This window comes from Euprymna scolopes, chromosome 19 (genome assembly GCF_053919585.1).
Source record: "Euprymna scolopes isolate OS-2025 chromosome 19, ASM5391958v1, whole genome shotgun sequence".
Taxonomy (NCBI): Eukaryota; Metazoa; Mollusca; class Cephalopoda; order Sepiida; family Sepiolidae; genus Euprymna; species Euprymna scolopes.
In genome coordinates, this window is record NC_136500.1 from 117,715,869 (window position 1) to 117,736,624 (window position 20,756).

Genomic DNA, 20,756 nt, shown 5'->3' on the forward strand with positions numbered 1-20,756 from the left:
TTAACGTTCAGTTTTCTGTTTTTGTTTTTACGATGTTTACATTTAACATTGTTCGTTTGCCTTACGTTAGTTTTTTTTTTTTTTTTTTTTATGTTTTGATTCCCCCCCCCTCCCGCTTAAGTTTTACCGTTCGTTTTTCTGTTTTCTTTTTTTACTTTACTTATTCTTTGGTTTTCATTAACAAAACGCACACCTCCAAACACTCGGGCAACGCCGAGTACCCCCCCCCCCCGCTTTAGTTTTAACGTTCATTTTTCTGTTTTCTTTTGTTTTTGTTTTTTCGATTTTTACATTTAACATCGTTATGTTTTATTCTTATGTTTTGATTACCCCCCCCCACACACACACGTTTTTCTGTTTTCTTTTTTATTTTTTTTACTTCGCTTATTAAGTTTTCATTAACACCCACCACCCCCGCCTGATCACACACACCTCCAAACACTCGGGCAACGCCGGGTACCCCCACCCCCACCCTGCTAGTCTATAATAATAAATCTCACCTGTCTGTTTAAATGTTTGTATGTCTGCCTAAAACTTTCGACAGAGGCGAGGGATTTTCACGAGATCGGTATTGTTTTGAAGCTTGACCCTTCAGACAACAAATATCAAAATAGCTATAAACATTGATTCCTTCACTGGGCACGATTCTACAGGGAGAGGTCAATTTTTTCGCCAATATTTTCAAAAGTCATCCCCTCTTTTCGATTGACTAGTCTTTAATTTAAACCCACATCACTTCCGGTTTGGTGATGGGCGCAACAGCGAAGATGTCACTTTTTTTTTTTTTTTTTTCACATTCTTTTCCTCCTTTGCAGTATACAGGTTTGAGCCTGCTTGCTTACTACCACTTTTTTTTTTTTTTTTTTTTGCTTAACACACATCTCCAAACGCTGCGTAGTGCCGGGCACCCAGGCTAGTTCTTAATAAGAATAGATTTGATAAATCCAAACAAATTGAATCCTTGTTTATCCGATTAAGTTTCTTGTGTTTGCGACTAAAAAATACTTTTGACAATTTCCTTAAATTTATTATAATTGATTTTTCTTTCTTTACAGAAATGCAAGTATTGTGAAACAAGGAGGAATAGTGCCTAAACCTTTTAAAACTGGAACAACCATTGCTGGGATTATCTTTAAAGTGAGTTGAAAAACTAATCATCTTTTATGCTAACTATTCTTTTGTCGTGTTTTCTGATGATCAACGCAATATCTTACCTTAAATTCAAATTGTGATGATTTTTCAACAGATTTTGTCTTTCAAAATATTCAGAACTCATTTTCAGTGTTTATTGTTTAAAAACAACGGTAAATTATTTAAAGATAATATTTTTGGATTATTGTTGAATTTTAATATGTTCGAAAGCCTCTTGTGAATTTAAATCTTTATTGAAAAGAGTAAAATGAAGAAAATAAGAAAAAATACTTTACTGTCAAATATTTTCTTTTTAGAAAAAAGTTGTCCAAAAGATTTTTTTTCTTTTGCATTTATTTTGAAACAAATTGGAGTTTTTTATTTTTAAATGTTACATTTGTTACATTTAATTGAAAGTAGCTAATTTTACAAACCCGTTTTGATCAAGTATTTAAGAAATATTTTTAGTCGTCGTACTATCAAATATATTCTCTGTTCACATTTTTGCTCTCATGAGAGGATGGTATGATAACAAACCAGGCACATCTCTCCCTTACTGAACTAAACATTAAAAGATAATACATTAATAAAAGTAATAGTACAATTTTTGCCTTCAAATAGATATCAAAACGTCCAAGGATGGAATACTGCTGCCATATCTGGGCAGGAGCTGCTAAAAACAGCCTATCCTGCCTTGACAGAGTACAAAATAGACTTCGTGGCTTAGTGGGGGATGCCCTTTTTTCTTCCCTGCAACCTCTCTCCCACAGAAGAGACGTTGCAAGCCTATCTTTGTTTTATCGTTATTTCCATGGTAGGTGCTCGTCTGAACTCCAGTCTCTGGTCCCCCCTCGCCAATCTTTTACAAAAAACACCCGTCTAGCTGAATCCACTGTCAAAAACTTTCCCCACTCTTTATCTATGCCTAAATCAAAACGTAGATTCCATGAACAAAGCTTCTTTCTTAGAACTGCACGCCTGTGGAATTCTGTTCCGTCTGCCTGCTTCCCTCCTGACTGCAACTTGGATGTCTTCAAGTGCAACGTAAACAAATTCCTGATGAACCGCCCCATTATGTAGACACTTTAAATATCCACACTAACATACTGTACTTACAATAGCCTTTATCCCTGAGTGGCTTCCGGGCCTTGATAAGTGGTGACCACCTTGTAAAAAAAAAAAAAAATTTCCATTAGTAATAGATTTAGATTTGTATTTTGATTATATTTGTATATTAATGTTGCTTTCCAGACTTGACTGCAATCTAAAACATGCTGTGAAACAGATGATGCAACTAAATTTATTGCCTCAAAAAGGTTTTACTTTTGTGATTCAAATTTGATTCAGTTTGCAGAATTTATTCAGTTTCATTTCATGTAACTATTGTTTCAATTTTGATAATAATATAAAAAAAAATACTCGTGGCAAGTTTCCTGTTCCCTTGGATACTCTTAAAAATAAATATGATTTCACTTGGGTCAATCTGTGGACAGACAAATTTCATCTTGCATACACATGTGTAATAGAATACTCATTCCTAGACAGATTAATATTATGTTGATATGAATGTTTATTTATAATTTGTCTCACAGAAATCAACCAAATCATCTTCAGAACAAATTATTGAAATTAAAACCTTCATCCAAAATAAAGAAAATCATAAATATTTGACGCACCTGAAAATGGCTTTGATAGTTCAAAATGTTTTTAAAAAAATCTTAATTTAAAAATAACTTACATTGCACATTCTCTAATCACACATTGTCATTGCTTAAGTCAGGCAAGGAGAAATTCAGAATGACTGGAAACAACGTTGGGATAAACAGATAACGATTGTTGCTAATTTAGTTTTCCTTCTAGATTAGTTGTCCAGCCAATGCTTGAATCTAATCTACCCTACTATTTCATCCAAAACTTAGAATATATAAATTCACAGCTTTTCCAAAAGTATTAGTGAAAATGATACATATTATATTACAAGGTGTTCTGGATAAATTTGCTCAATGGGTGACCCTACTGGTCACACATTTTTTTTTCTAGGGTACATATATCTGATACAAGCATATTTATTGGACAACAATCAAAAAGGATTTAACTGAGCTGTTAGGTTCACACGTGATCGGTCGTCAATGGTGGAATTGCAATTAGTTAGTTGTCTCGTGCAACCTTGCTCAAGAGAGTTGTGATGTGCTGTAATGATTCAAGGTGTAGATGGCAGTCCTAACCAGGGTGAATGTTGTTGCAATAATATATATATATATATATATATATATTCCAGGTAGAAAGATATCCAAAAATTAAGAATAATTGAATTTCAACAAGGATCATTGACAGTGAAAGAGAGCAAATTATATTTTTTAATATTCTTCATATAAATACAGATAAAGATTTCTTGCCTGATGAGATCAATTAATAAAAGAATAATTAAAAAAATATATAAATACACTAAGGCAATTTCATATCCGTACATTATCACCTTTTTTTTTTTTTTTTTAAATGGTATTACCCGATCACTAAAGATTGATGTTATTTAAAGAATATTCAGCTGACAATAAGTTGTATGGTGAGAAGTAAGAGTATTTCTTTTGATATCATTTAAATTGTAGCAATAATTTAAATAAAACATCTAAAGTTCTTATTTCTTTTAAAAATAATTTGCCGACATTTGTTTTTATAGTAGCTTGGGAGAATATTGTTTTAAAAAGATTTAAATTATGATTTTCAATAGATAAAAATTAAACCTAGGATAGTTAAGTCACAATGTCGGTTAATTTTACAGAAGATACAAAAAAATGAAATAAAAACAACAAAAAAATTGATTCTGAATTAAAGCTTCTATAAATGTATTAGCTAAAACAAAATATCATTAAAAGTAAATTATGTAATACTCACCAGAGTAGCAAGCATCCGCGTATTTTTGCATTGTGTAGATGTGTGAGTGGTGGTGTGATGGAGGAGGGGTAAACTTGCCGCAGGAAAGTGTTGGGTGGGAAAAGAGAAAAAAGATGGCGCCTGGTGTGGTCTATAAACTGTAAACTATAAACTATAGTCTCGCGAGATCACGAGAAAACAGAGGGCACACATGCAAATGAGACAGGGTGAAAATTGCATAAAAAGCAAACTTGAGTGAGAAGAGACAGTGTCGTTTACAATCACGAGGTTATTGTGTTACTATTGCGAGCGTTGGTGATGATTGAAGTTGAATTCGATACAAATTATACAGCTAAAAAGTAAGCATAGAATTCCCAAGTAAATATGTAATATCTTAATATGAAAAATATTGGTTCAAATCAATAAAAAAATTTTTTTTTTTTGTCATTTTAGGATGGTGTTGTACTTGGAGCCGATACAAGAGCTACAGATGATACTGTTGTGGCTGACAAAAATTGTGCAAAAATCCACTACATTACTGACAATATCTAGTAAGTTGAATTAATAAAAAATGATTTGTTATGTTTTTATATATATATAAAAAAAAAATTGTACAATTATTTTGAATAAATTTGAATAATTTACAATACAATCACTGTAAATAAGATTGCTAAATTCAATCCTAAATTTATGATCACAGAATTATTTTATTGTAATTAAGGTATCATTTATTTGGATAATTACTTTCTCAAAACTTTTCATGAAGCATAAGATAACGATTGCCCAACTTTATTTCTAAATAAAATGCGACAACTTCAAATGTGTATGTTTTTCACATAACATTGATAATTACACATTGAATTATATTTTTTTTTTTTACTATTAGTAAACCAATGAAAGAATCTATCAGGCATGTATGATGATGCATGGAGATGAAATTGCCTCCATGAGGGTTGAAAACCTGTACTGCATGAATAAAAATGATGAGAATGATATAATGAGAGTCAAAGACTTTAATCTGATGAGGAAGATTAAATCTGCTCACAATAGGAAGATGCATGCAGAGCAGGATAGTTTGATGGTATGGTCATATTGAAAAAAATGGATGAGAGTTCTCGGGTTAAATGTACAATATCAGCCTCCAGGGGAAGGTCTAGGAAAACCTGGGAGAAGTCATAAGGATAGACTTCAGAGAAAGAGGGATAAAACCTTGGCCAGAGATAGGTTAGTTTAGAAGTCAATTTATAAATGTCATCCAACATGTACCAGCATATAAAATTTCTGTTTAACTAAATGCTAATGATGAATTGATTTTTATTGAAACCAAATAAAATGAGGAAAAAATTTATAAAACCTATTTAATTAAAAAAAAAAAATGACCAACAATAGTAATAATTAAATTTAACTTTCGAAATTCTATCTAAAAAAAAAAAAAATGAAAGAAAAACCTTGAATTCTAAGTACAGCTAGTTTTTTCTAATTTTGTTTCCAGAATTTAAGTTAATTTTCACTGTGAATATTTATAATTTCTTACAGCTGTTGTGGTGCAGGAACAGCCGCAGATACAGAGAAGATAACCCAGATGATCTCCTCTCAACTCGAGCTTCATAAATTGAACACGGGACGAACACCCAGGGTGGTGACTGCCAACTGTCTTCTTAAGCAAATGTTATTCAAGTAAGAACTTTCATAATTGTATTCTAGTCAGAGTTGAACGTCTATAAAATATCATAACTGATGTTGATGTATTATAAACTTTGGTACAAACTTATTTAGAATCACCGTTTCTTAAAATAAAATATATCTTCATTTAAAATAATACTTTCATCACTCGATAAATTCTGGGCCTAACTAATAAAGTAACAACTTTTACGAAAAATTCGACTTTGTTTATCAACATATTTTCTTTCTATTGTGATACATTGATTTTTATCACTTTTCTAACAATTTGATGCTTTTTTTGCAAATGGGCAGTAGTCACTGGGGACCAGATCTGGAGAATAGGATGGGTGTGGAAGCAATTCAAAGTGCAATTCATTTAGTTTTGCCATCGTTGTAATCAATTTGTGACACTATGCATTATCATGATAAAAGGGCATTTGTTTTATCATTTTTGGCCATTTTTTTTTTTTTGATGTGTGATTTTTGTTTTCTTTTAAATGTGCCAAGAATGCTAAATAATATTTGGGACTTGTACAGTTTAATCAAGACATCAAAAAATAAAAATATCGAAAAAAGTTTAAATTGTACGTATCTGTTATGGAATGATGTTCTCTGAAAAAAAAAATTCACTTAATTTCATCAAGTAGTTTTTGTTTTATATCAAAAAAAGTTTATGATACCGAGCAAAAGGTTCGATTTTTTAGGAAGAAAAGCTAGTTATTAAAGATGGGGAGGGAGTGTCGGCGCTTTAACTGGAGTTATCTCCCTGTGACGTTTCTAAACTCCAAACAAAAATTAAGAACAAATCCAAGATGTCTGCCTTCAACATGCTCTCATAAAAACGTGTTTTTACGCTGTAAAAAAAAAAAACTACTCAGTCAAATTAAGTGAAATTTTTTTTCAGAGATCTTCAGTTCAAAAACTGATACGTACAATATAACCTTTTTTCGATATTTTCATTTTTTGACTATGAACAAATGCGGTAGTGATTTTTGAACAAGACTTTTTCATTAACAAAGTTTTATGCAAAATGGTGAATAAACTTCCCTCTTATACAACTTAAATTTACGATTAGCTTAAATAATTCAGTGGACTACTTATGTTTGCCAGACAACTACCAAATTTAGGTGATCTGAGCGTTCAGCATCGTTCACATCTGTATGATCACATTTAAAATCAGCATACCCTTGCGTTGTAACTGCTGTTTCTGACTGAGCAAATTCACATAACTTATCAAGTCACTGCTTTGCTTGAAAAGTATCTTCTCCCATCAGGCAGCAATATTTTATGAACGCACAAAATTCTGATTTTTTTTAATTATTTCTAATAGTACCTATTTACAATGCATTCCCACGGGACAGAGTTAGACACCAAGGTCGTTTTTTAACATGGAGAAAAGGTACAAAAATAAAAATTGTTTCAGTCGTGAACGATTTCTCCTAATAGTAGCCCCACTTAAATAACTGTTACCTGTAAACTAATAATCCAGTTGCGCTCAAATTGACACACGATATTGAAGATGGTGCGATTGCGAGAGATAAAGTGTATAGAATAAGTTCAAAAACCTCCTGACATTACTAACCAGCAGAGCATTACTATTGCCAAATAAGGGAAAAGTCTATTAGAAATGTGTATGCAGTAATGGGTGTATGGAAGTAAAACCTGTTCGGTGAAGATTGAAGGACATTCATTGCATAGACATGATATGAATAATACTATGTGTAAAGACTGTCTCATAGAGAGTCTTACTTTTGATGAGTTCAGAGGAAGATTAAATCTATAAAGAGAAATGTGTGCCGAACAAACAAGTGCTTACGTTAGATGTAGAATAGTTAAGGTAGCAAATCCAGTGCACAAGGGAAAGCATGGGAAGAAGCAATAAAAAATGAATGTGGAAGAAAGATAAAGACATGGTCGCAGATAAATTACTTTAGAAATCGATTTTTAAAATCCGTTCGACATGCTAGCATGTATAACTAGCATTAAACCGAATATGATGGTGATTATCTATATAATTATAAAGATCGGCTTTCTTGGGCGTTTTAACCATCCATCCAGTTTCTGACTTCCCATTTCAAAAGATTTGTCTGCTTACCTATTTTATGGCCGCTCTGTCTTAAGTCCAATAATAAAAGCCACTGCTGCTAGTTAAAGCGTACACAAGGTCAACAATATTTTCTTGTTTTAACTTATTTTAACGTGTTTTCTTTATAAATAAATGTAATTTTACTCTATTGAGTAAAAAAAAAAATTAAATATACAATATATAACTATATTTATAACCATATTTACTGCTTTTAGTAGTGCTTCCATGGATTTTTTTTTTTTTTTTTTTTTTCAGGCCTTATTTAAAAATATTTTCTCTTCAAGGAGGGTGGTGGTAGAAACTTGGTTTTAGTAGTGCTTTTAGTAGGGCCTCCTTAATTTTAGTTAGTGCTTGCAGTAGTGCTCTGGAGGCTTCCAGAGTTTTATTTTTTTTTTCACTCATTGCTTAAAAAAAAGACATTTCTCAAGACAATATAAGGGCCAACAGGTAGACGAGTATTTTATAGAAGTAAAATTTTGTATTAGTGGCACTATCAGGCCTGTGCTTTATTGAATGATATGTTACATTCAACTTAAACTTCTTTGATTGCAATTTCTTTGATCCACCAGATAAATTTTTTAAATGTGTTTGCAAATCTTTAGAAGAGACTCATACTTTCATTTGAAATAGCATTTTGATCCCTATATGTAGAGAGAGAGAGAGAGAGAGAGAGAGAGAGAACTTGAATACCTACTAGACAATATCCTCAAGTATCTAAAGTCTCTCTGTACAATAGTTTGCTAAGACAACCTGGTATGAGGATACTTTCCCCCTACAAGTAAACCCTGATTAAATATTCAAAATAACATAGTATTCGAAGCATCAATAAAATCTCCTCTGTATGGTTACACTACTCTGGCTTATACCTGGGTTGGTGGTTCACCTTCTCTAAAGGATGTTGCCTATAGTAACTACACTAAACTGGAGAAATTCTTGTCCTGGAATCCAGTAAAACAAAGAGACTAAAGAGATTTAATTTAATTAACTGGTCACTAAATGAGAAGAAAATTTATATTTCTATCTTGTTGATTGAAAAAGAGCAGAGACCTATGATGAAATATTCTATAATCTATGCATCTCATATAAAGATCAAGTGTTAGTTCCAAGGAAGGGGTCACTTGATTTTTTTTAGAACTTTTACTAAAGTAAAATGAAACAGATTAAGTGGATGCTTCAAATTTTCAACATGTCTAAGCATATCTGTGAAAAATTCTGTCAATGTCAGACTTAAATTTTCATCACTTAACTCTCATATTAAATGGTCACGTTTTAAAAATACCCACTTTTTGTTTTGTAATGCTTGAATGCTATAACATGAACTAAAATATTGAATATTCAATATTTCTGCTGCTAAGATTGTAATTCAATTTACATGTTCATTTCTTGTCAGTTATTCTCCTTAAATGCAATAACCTGGACATCAATTATCTTTTGTCAAAATCTTCATTTTTATTTTCCATTTGATTCTTTCTTGGATAAACAGATGATCCAAAGACTCTTGCATAAACTCTGACCACTACATATGTCCCATCATATGTCTTTCGCTTTCGGATCCATCATCACCGCTGTTATTATAATTGCCTACGTAAATTTTCATCAGTTTACTTGTTATTCAGTCTTTGTGTTAATTTCCAACAGCATTTAAAAACAATATACATTATCAATTGACAATGGAATTTCCTGCTTTCCATTATCTTTCAAATATATTTTTTAACTTTATTCTTTTTCTATATGCAACATCGTCATCGTTTCTAATCTCTGCCAGATGGCTGTGTTGTTCTCACCTCCCTAATATATTGCATAACCATTTTTTTTTTTTTTTTTTTTTTGTATTCAGTTTATAATAAACTAATTTTTTAAAAATATTTTTTTTTATTAGATATCATGGCATGATTAGTGCTGCTTTGGTGCTGGGAGGAGTTGATCCAACTGGACCCCATCTTTATAGCATTTGGCCCCATGGATCCACAGATAAACTCCCTTATGTCACCATGGGTAAGTTATCTACATTTTCTTTTATTCTCTCAATTCTAATTATTGTAATGATTATTATAAATGTGATTTATTTATGGTTCTGAATTTTTTAGATGAGGATTGGATATTTGTATTTTGATTTTTCGGACTACTGTTCTCATCTCGAGTGTCGTTTTCACGTTTCGGTTGATGTAACCTGTGAACTTAAGGTGTATTTTGTCCAACTTGGGAATCTGCACGGAAATTCAAACAAAACCATTTATTTAATTCACAGGAGTAGCATGCTCTTGTTCTGTCAGCCATGACTGAATAGAAGTCCTAGGTAATTCGTAATTCTATTTTTGATCGTCTATACTAAGGATTGAACCTTCAGAAGAATGTCATTTTTGCAACTGAATTTTTCAACTCTTCTAACTGCTATATCATGTGACCTTGCGAATATTTCTAGTATGAATTTTAGGAGTCTGAAACCTATTTTATTTCTAGATATAAATATTATTTATTACTATATTGTATTTTATATATATATATAATTTTTTTTTTTTTTTTTTTTTTACTACATGGTGTGGAGTTTGAGTGTGTATCATATCGGACACGTATAACAGACGATGGTGACAATTCTTATTTGTTCATTATTATATTATTAATATATATAACTGGGAACCTTATGCATACTCACACTGTTTGACGTAGAGCTACTAAATTTTCCATGATAACCCACTATGGGAAGGGGGATTTAGGGGTTACGTTGCTCACTCCCAATGGAGGTGGAACCTTATGGAGGTCACTTATAATGGGGAACCTTTATTAGTGTTCATACATTTGTGTCAAAGATTCCCACTACTATATATATTATTTAATTGGAATTAATTATTGAGATGAGTTTTATTTATTAATTTTTATTTATTGCGGACTATTATCCTCATCTTTCTTAGTTATTATTTCACAACGTTTTGGCTAACTATTCCTCTGGCCTTCGTCAGGTGGTAACCATGACAGGATAGGAACTCCGAATCTCCTAACGGCATCCACAGCAATTACTGCCTTCTGTTGTCTCTCACCACGTTTTAGCCAAGTAAACCTCTGACCCGACTTTTGGTAGGATTGAAACCGCTATCTTCAGACAATGCTCACCTGGAACCGTAGAGATTCAACGTCTCTATCCACTGTGCCACATGTCCAAAGGGCTTTTTTCTTTTTTTTTTTTTTTTAAGCGCTAGTGCCCCGAAGGTTGGATTCTTTGGTCTTATAAATCCATGTTTATTTGTTATTTGATCTGACTGGATAGACATTGAATCTCTACGGTTCCAGAACAGAAGAAATTGAAATTAGACTTCTTTTTATACAATTATCAGTAACATTTTGGTGGAAAGAAGGAAAAGAAAACAATTGTTTCCAAGCCATTTCAGTGAATCTGGCCAGTTAGCTATGTTTTTTATAGGGAAGATAAATTATGTGCATTTTTAGGAGGTAAGGGTTACTTAAGAGATTGCGTGATTTTACTAGTATTTTTGTTGGAACAGGGTTATGGCTATGGTAGAGTGGCGGTGAGCCCTCCAAATAATAAATTTTTTTATCTACTAACTTTTCAGCATGACCTCCCTCCTCTTCCTCAAATCAGTTATTTAAGAAACAAAAATAAGCAACAATTACCGTTTAAACATTTTTTCCCAATATTTTATTTTTATTAAAGGTTCAGGAAGTTTGGCTGCTATGGCTGTGTTTGAAGACAGATATAAGCCAAATATGTCAGTAAGTTGAAATCTTTTCTAAATCTTACTCTCATTTAAGCAATATTTGGAAGTTAATTACAGAGTATTGCACACAAAAACATGAGATACCTGAATAAAAAGTTTAAAAAAATCAACCTTTCGTTAACAACTATAAATCTGTATTTCTAAAAATGAAATGATTGAATTTATTCTAATTTTAATTTGTTGTTGATTCATTTTAATTTGTTGTTGATTCATTTTAATTTGGTGTTGATTCATTTTATTTTTTTTTTTACTCTGTACTAGATATTTTTGCCATTGATCTCCCCCCCCCCATTCTATAAACTATTACTATAAAAAATCTTCACTAAAAATGAGTTCAATTCGATATAATCAGTGATTCTCTCTCCCAAAATGTATTGGCTGTGTTTCAAGCAGTAGTGGATTTGTCTTCTGAACTTCTGACAAAATGGATTGGATCATTAGACATTATTTAAGCTCACTGGTGTTTCTGCTGCATGAGGTATGAGTGTACAACTCCCCCTTCCATCTCTCTCTAGTAATTTACTTATAAATCTATAAATTGCATTTCATATTTTCTCATGTAAACATTTTCTTTGCCCTTCTTCCATAACTTTTTTTTTTTTATCTTCAGCGTGAAGAAGCTATGGCGTTGGTCCGAGATGCCATTGCAGGTGGTATTTTCAATGATCTTGGTTCTGGTAGTAATATTGACTTGTGTGTCCTTACCAAAGACAAAGTGGATTATGTCCGTCCCTTTGACGAGTGCAATCAGAAAGGCAAAAGGTTAGTAATCGGAATTTTTTAACAACATTCCAACTAAAGATGATAGCTTGGTTGCTATTGCTTAGTTGAAAGTGAGTCAGACTTATTTCCATATTAATTAATATTATTAATAATAAATTGATATATTATTTCCATATTAATTAATATTATTAATAATAAATTGATATAAATATTGAGTTTGACACCTGCAATGCCAGTTGAATCGCAAAAAAACAGAAAGTGCAATCTGCCTTCCAGGGTGCTAGTAAAAGTTTTGTCTACACCAAAAAAAGTTGTGTAAACCTCTTTCAAATAAAACTTTATGATTGGCAGCAGAAACAAGATGGCAAAGAAAGTTGTGCATTTTTTTTTTTTTTTTTTTTTTTTTTAAGGTGTGCAATTCTTCTTGAGCCAGAAAAATGTAGATATCGTTTTCTCTGAAAAGGAAAAAGAAACTGAAACGTTTAAAGAAAAGTAATTTTGTGAAACTCTCTTTAAAAAAAATGCGGTCGAAAAAACAAAATGTATTATAATTCCAAAAATTTTTCTCTCTTGCTCTGCCCTTCATACAAATTTTTCAGGCTGGAACTCTGTTTATTGAATTTCATATTTAATGTTTATTAGGATTTTGTGTTTATGTTATCTGTTTTTGTTTTGTAACAATGAAATCTATCTGCTGCTTTGAGTTAGGATTTTATTTGTTTTGTTTATAACCCCTCCCCCTTAAATTGAAGAGGAAAACATTTACGAGTGGTGCTCAGGCTATGCCAATTTTCATAAATATTTTACTTTTAAGTTGTTAAAAGTTTGGGTTTTTTTGTTTTTTTTTCCTGCTTTTAAACTTTTATGAAATTAATGAAATAGTTTATATTTTTTATATGCGTCTTTGCATTTTGATAAGACGTTTTTCCATTTAAAGTTTAATATTGCATTTTCATGGCTAAATGTTGTGCCAAACGAAAAAATGCACTTTAAATTTGTTTATTTATTTGTAGTTTTCATACATAACCCAAACTCTTTAAAATGAAATAAGAATAGCAATTTTTTTATCTTGTCTCCATCTACTTAATAAATTGGATTATTTCTATACATACGTCTGAAACTTGTACACACCCAATGCTGGGCATAGAAAATCTGTAGAAATTTTTATGGATTAATCCCAATGCCATAACTTGTTAACACAATTTGATCAAGCCATTTATTTTAGCAGTACATTTGTAAGTAATGCTCTTGCCATGTTTTCGTTTGATACTCTTCAAATTGCTAAAACGTATTTAGATTAATGAAGATTTCTCTATATATCTATAAAAGTGAAAATATCTGTGTGTACATTTCACTACCAAATTACTCTGTCAATTTTCAGTCTACACACTCGATATTTGACATAAGAGGTATTGAGATTTGGGAAAATCTTTTTAATCGATTTTCAGCCAGAAATTTGGCTGTCAAAAGTTCAATGAGTTGACCTTTGAAAACTCTAACAAACTCCTCTGCCAATTTTGAGTCTTAACATTTGAAATTTCACATAAAGGGTATTCAGACATGCAGCAAGCTTTTTAATCAGTTTTGGGGCAAAAATTTGGCTGCCAAGAGGTCAAAGTTGAAAAAGTTGACCTTTGCAGACTCTACGAAACTCCCCTGCCAATTTTGGGTCTAAACACTTGAAATTTTAGATGTAGGTTACCTGGACATGAGTCAAACTATATATATATATATATATATATGCACATAAAGTTATGAACAGTACATAGGGCCCGAGCAAAGTCAGGCTGAACTGCTAATTCTTTAATAATCCAAATTGCTTCCTGCTGTAATTAACTAATATTATTCAATATTTTAACATTTCAGGTGTTATTTACTTGAAATTTGCTAACATGGATAAATGAATGTTAAAAAACAAATGTTAATTCTTTAAACTTTGATTTTCTTTGAAATAAATCTGAAAAGTTATTTCTTCTGGATTTCTAATGCTAATTTTTTATTTTAAATTACTATATGTAAAAAAAATTATTTACTTGAAAAAAATTTTTATTTTAAATTACTATATGTAAAAAAATTATTTACTTGAATTAATTTTTTTATTTAAAATTACTATATGTAAAAAAAAATTATTTACTTGAAATATTTTTTATTTAAAATTACTATATGTAAAAAAATTATTTACTTGAAATTATTTTTTTTTTAAATTATTATATGTAAAAAAATTATTTACTTGAATTAATTTTTTATTTAAAATTACTATATGTAAAAAAAAGTATTTACTTGAAATAATGTTTAATTTTAGTCATGTTTCATACACAATGTTTTAAACACTAATTATGTTATCAGGATAACTTTCTAATAAGAATTATCATTGAAATAAAGAAATTTGCCAAATAGTTTCATGTAAATATTTCTTGTATATGATCATGCTGGTTTCCATAAATAAACTATCTGCAATAGCAAGTGCAATTCTGAAACGATCAGTTCAGTTTAAGAATGATCATCAGGGAAAACCGAATGCTTGGCCACCAATAAGATAGGTGGAGTACCATCTGAGTAGATGGTCATAATCTACTCAGGACAAGTGGTTTCAAATATCTTGGCTCAACTATTGGCAGTGACTGCAGTATCCTCGGCACAATCACTGTTTAAATGTTTAATCCATGCTGCATGGTTTAAATGGTGTACTGCCACTTGTCCTCTCTGATTTGCAGATCAATGATTCAAACAAATCTAAGACTGGTTTAATCTGTTGGCTATCGACGAGAGAGGCAGAAAAAAAAGTCATTGAGATAAAAATGTGCATTTGACTTGTGGTCTGTCCATTCTCTACCAAAATGTGGTCTGTCCACTCTCTACCAAAATGTGGTCTGTCCACTCTCTACGAAAATGTGGTCTGTCCATTCTCTACCAAAATGTGGTCTGTCCACTCTCTACCAAAATGTGGTCTGTCCATTCTCTACCAAAATGTCAATATCACCTTATCTTATAACATCACACTAATCTTAGGCAAAATTTGTCTGCACTGAAATAATTACACTGTCACAAAAATAAAATGGAAAAGGCTAAGAAGATTGTCAAAGCAAAGATGGTTGGTCTGAAGACTTCATCCTGATCAGGCCTTTGATGATTTCTGGTGGAGAAAGAAATCCAGTATGGAAGCCGCTGCGGTAGATAAACCTTGAAGACAATGGATTAATTTCATATATCAGAATTCTATGTAATAATCATTTTCTATTAACTCAATTATTTATCCAAAAATGTATTTTACCTTTTTTTTAATTAAAAACTTAAAATTTTAATAGGAAAAATGAATTTTTTCAGAATAATCTTTATAAAAATACTAGAAACATACTAAAATGTATTTTTAAAAGACTTATTTTACTCATAAAATTCTACATTGCTCATATTTTTTTTCCTTTATTTCTATTAGGACTGGGTCTTATAAATATGCTCGTGGTACTACCTCAGTACTAACCACTGAAGTGACCAAGGTCCCATTCACCATCGTCGGAGAAGACGTCACGGAGGAATCCATGGATACTTCTTAAACACTTGTATTATTAACATCAGCATTCAACAAGTGAAATATTTCAACCTACATAAACAGCTTTCGTTAAAATTTATCAATAAAAAATATTCATTCCAGTTAATGAATTTGTTTTATTTCTATATTCATTTTTTTGTTGTTATTTCATAGTTGATACATTAACATATTTAATATTTTAACATATTTAATATTTTAAATGCTTTCTTTGTTTATTTAATTTATTAATGGCATTTTCCTCTGAATGTCGTCTTTTATAAAAAATTGTATCTGCTAATGAAAATGATATTTATTATATAAATCTCACCTGTCTGTTTTCGCAAGATCAGTATCCTTTTGAAGCTTGACCCTTCGGATGACAAATATTGAAAAATTGGGCACAAACATTAATTACTTCACCCTCAACTGGGTGCTTTTCTACAGGGAGGGGTCGCTTTTTTCGCCAATATTTTCGAAAGCCATCCCCTCTTTTCAATTATCTAGCCTTAATTTAAACCTACGTCACTTTCGGTTGGCAATGGACGCAACAGCAAACACGTCACTTTTGTTTTCACATTCTTTTCCTCGTTCGTGGTACGAGTTCGAGACTGCCTGCTTACTACCACTTTTATTTATTTTACTTTTTTGTGCTCAACACACACACCCGGGCACCCAGGCTAGTATATATATATATATATATATATATATATATATATATCAATATTAACAAGGATACCTGGCATTTCTAATCCCAAAGTAAAACATAACTTTTATCCCTCTCATTTTCCCTCTTTCTTCTTCACCCAACTCCTCTCTCGATGGACATACACCAACCCAAAGTATGTATTTGTGTAAGGGAAATAAGTCTGTGAAAAGCAGCAGTTACTTCCCTTTCATATGATAACATTAAAAGATGCATGTACATTTTGATAACATTAAATGATATAAAGTCATTTGACCCCCAAATAATGAACCCTTTTTTTTTTTTTCTTATATATCCAGGGTTATACTAATTATAAAAGGTATCAACTTTGTGTGTTTGTTGTGTATTTTTCAAGTTTTAGTAGAACCTATAAATTGGCATATTCTCTCTCTCTATATAAAAAAATGAATATGTATATATTATATAAGTTTGAAAGCCAAATCATGACACAATTTTATGTGGATAAACAATATTTATTGTTTAGAATTAATATATTTCAAAGCAATACTTAATCTTCAGAATTTTGTACATTTTCTTTCTCCACCCCCCACCCCCCCTTTCTTGACATGGTATTGAGTTTGATAAGAAAGTCCGCATGTTGCTCTTGGCGGTGTTGTTTTGAAATGTCGGAATGGCATTGGCTACGTGTTTTTCAGCCAAGGTTGTAGATTCTGTGTTAGAAGCGTCGATTAAAGTTTAAAATGAATACGTATGTATTATACACGTTTTAAAGCCAAATCATGACACAATTTTATGTGGATAAACAATAAATTTTAAATAATAAATATTGTTTACTCACATAAAATTGCGTCATGATTTGGCTTTCAAACGTATATAGTATGTATTCATTTTAAACTTTAATCAACGCCTCTAACACAGGATCTACAACATTAAAATAAATAAATAAAAAAAAAAAAATATATATATATGAATGGAAATGTATAAAAAAGAATACGAAAAGTATAAAAGCTTATAACTTTTCTTTATTTGTTTTCAATTGGTGACGTGCAGGAATTCAGTCTTCATCGGTGTAGTGAACATGGAAAAGGGAGGAGGAAGAGAAGGAGGTATAGCCAATGAGAAGGTGCCACGTCAGTTTTAAATATATACACATAAGTACACACATGCACACAGTACATATACACATATAAACGAAAAATTAAACAGTAAATAAAAATGAGAAACGTGCCTTTAACTGTCCAATCTTTTGAATTCTAACGATATTATTTATTCCAAGAGAGAAGAAGAATTCAAAGGATATAAGACATGAGGAGAAACGCTATGATGCTCATTTGTAAATCAATGGCTATTTCTCGTTTGAAAAAGAACGAAAACGTTGTTTCTAAATTTAACCGTTTTAAGACAGAAAATATATATATAATGTTATTGAGGCCGCTGAAAACGAATCTGGTATTTAAGCCCGTCGCAAATTTACTGTTTGCATGGTATTAACTCCTGGACCTATTTTGCGCCATTCTACCGCCTTCGTTTATGCTTTTCTTACATGATGCGTTTGCGCATACATGCGCGCAGTAAAGTGACTTGTCACATTGCGGAGGAATCTTTAGTGGGAGGACAATTGAAAGAACAAGTTTTCAAAAGAAAAAAAATTGGTTCATTTTGTGTGTTACGTAGTTTTAATGCTTTTTAATTGATCTAAAAGATTAGATTCTCACAAGCAGTTTACAAGGACGTTTTTGTTTTCGTCTTTTTTTTTTGTTTGTTTTAGGGAGATATTCAATTATAACTTGTATAGTTTTTAGCAGGTGCTTTTTTCTGCAGTTTAATTAACCGTTTTTCTGTAAGTAACGCGCTAACATTAACAGAGCAGAAGAATCATTTAATATTTCACAAATTCTGTTTACGTTGGGGTGAGGGGCGTTACTTACAGAAAAACGGTTAATTAAACTGCAGTAGCACCTGTTACATTTTTTCTAAAGTTCTATAATTAAATACCCTCCACTAAAAAAGAACGAAGGCTGGCGCACATAAGTGAGGCCGGGCTTCACTTATGTGCGCCAGCCTTCATTCTCACTGAGGCCTCCATTGCGAAATACGCACTGACTACAATGTTGTATGCAGCCACGGCTACTGAGAGAGTAGCTTTAGCGTGTACCTACCTCTCATGTAATGTTGTTAGTGTTTTTTCTCATATTGAAACACAGTGAAATGCTATTAGGTGCTAGTGCACTTATTGATCCACGCTACTTTTAAATAGTATCTTCAAGTTTAATTAAAGTTTTATGATGCCTGTTTTTATTAAATTAACACACTCCTGCCCCCATGTTAAGAATGGCTTTCTAAATAACGTCATTATTTCAGCACGGAAGTGCACTAGCACCAAATAACATTTAACTGTTTCGATATGAGAAAAAACACCGACATTACGTGAGAGGTAGGTACACGCTAAAGCTTTTTATTTATCGCCACAAGTGCTAATCTGGACTTGTACCGATTTTCATGCTAATAATTACCTATAACTATAATCTCTGGCCAAAGAAAAAATATCCATCCAAAAAAAAGAAAATCATAACAAAATAATCTGCAAAGTTCAAGCCAAAATAAAAAAATATAAATAAAAAAAATATAAATAAAAATAAAAAAATATAAATAAAAAAAATATAAATAAAAATAAAAAAATATAAATAAAAAAAATATAAATAAAAATAAAAAAAATACATAAAAAAATATAAATAAAAATAAAAAAATATAAATAAAAAAAATATAAATAAAAAAATATAAATAAAAAAAATATAAATAAAAAATATAAATAAAAAAATATAAATAAAAATAAAAAAATATAAATAAAAAAAATATAAATAAAAATATAAATAAAAATAAAAAAATATAAATAAAAAAAAATATAAATAAAAATAAAAAAAATACATAAAAAAATATAAATAAAAATAAAAAAAATATAAATAAAAAAAATATAAATAAAAATAAAAAAAATATAAATAAAAAAAATATAAATAAAAATAAAAAAATATAAATAAAAAAATATAAATAAAAATAAAAAAATATAAATAAAAAAAATATAAATAAAAATAAAAAAATATACATAAAAAAAATATAAATAAAAATAAAAAAATAATTGAAAAAAGTGCAAAGTTCAAGCCATCTATATATTTGAAAGTGTCTGTCTGTCTGTGTACATTTCCCTATGCAATAACTCTGTCAATTTTCAATCTACAGACTCGAAATTTGATATACAGGGTATTGAGATTTGGAAAAATCTTTGTAATCCGTTTTCAGCCAGAAATTTGGCTGTTAAGGGGTCAAAGTTCAACGATTTGACCTTTACAAACTCTACCAAACTCCTCCGTCAATTTGAGGTATAAACACTTGAAATTTTAGATATAGATTCCTTGAACATGGATCTAACTTAATAACTTGATTTGAGCCCAAAACAGTAAATGTTAAAGGGTCAAAGTTAAAAAAAAACTTGACCTCTGCAGTCTCTACCACATTACTCAGAAAATTTCTGGTCTAAACATTTGAAATTTTACATAACGGGTATTCAGAGATAGGGCAAGCTTTTTAATCGGTTTGGGTAAAAAATTTGAGCTACCAATATATAATTGTATGTATGTATGTTTGCATTTCTGCCTAAAACTTTCGACAGGGGCCATGGATTTTCACAAGATCAGTATTGTTTAGAAGCTCGACCCTTCAGACGACAAATACCGAAAAATTGGCTAAAAACATTAATTTCTTCACCCTCAACTGGGCACTTTTCTACAGGGAGAGGTCACTTTTTTCAGATATTTTCGAAAGTCATCCCCTCTTTTCGATTGTCTAGCCTTAATTTAAACCTACGTCACTTCCGGTTTGATGGTGGTTGTAACAGCAAAGCCGTCACGTTTTTTTCCTGTTCTTTTTCTCCTTCATTGTACAGGTTAGAGCCTGCCTTCCTCTACCACTTTTTTTTTTTTTTTTTTTGTGCTCAACACACGCTTCAAAACACCCGAGCAACATGGGACACCCATGCTAGTAATAAATAAATAAAAGCCACACACTCCAAAATTCTTTTTTCTTTTTCAGAATAAGCACTCCTTCGAACGAACTACAACATTGGAGCTGATGCGTATTTCGCTAGAGGGACCTCACTCATGTATGTCCGCCACTTAATCTTTTAGATCAATTAAAAAGCATTAAAAACTACGTAACACACACAAAAAATATGAACCACTTTTTGTTTTCTTTTAAACTTTCTTATTTCAAATGTCTGCTAAAGATTCCTCCAGTTACTACGCGTGTGCGAACGCATCATGTAAGAAAAGGCGTTAATGAAGACAGTGAAATGGCGCAAAATAGTCCCAT

The 20,756-nt window shown here is 31.0% G+C and overlaps 1 protein-coding gene across 1 annotated transcript in view; it reads left to right on the forward strand.

The window, feature by feature from the left end:
• The window catches only part of LOC145239901 (proteasome subunit beta type-7-like), a 31,150-nt gene extending 15,274 nt beyond the window's left edge, over nucleotides 1-15,876 (forward strand). The window contains exons 2-8 of the mRNA XM_080103525.1: nucleotides 1,056-1,137; nucleotides 4,456-4,553; nucleotides 5,539-5,679; nucleotides 9,630-9,745; nucleotides 11,418-11,476; nucleotides 12,092-12,243; nucleotides 15,638-15,876. Coding sequence (XP_079959651.1) covers nucleotides 1,056-1,137; nucleotides 4,456-4,553; nucleotides 5,539-5,679; nucleotides 9,630-9,745; nucleotides 11,418-11,476; nucleotides 12,092-12,243; nucleotides 15,638-15,755 — 766 coding nt within the window. The 3' untranslated portion in view covers nucleotides 15,756-15,876. The remainder of the gene's footprint in view (nucleotides 1-1,055; nucleotides 1,138-4,455; nucleotides 4,554-5,538; nucleotides 5,680-9,629; nucleotides 9,746-11,417; nucleotides 11,477-12,091; nucleotides 12,244-15,637) is intronic.
• Nucleotides 15,877-20,756: the final 4,880 nt, after the last annotated feature.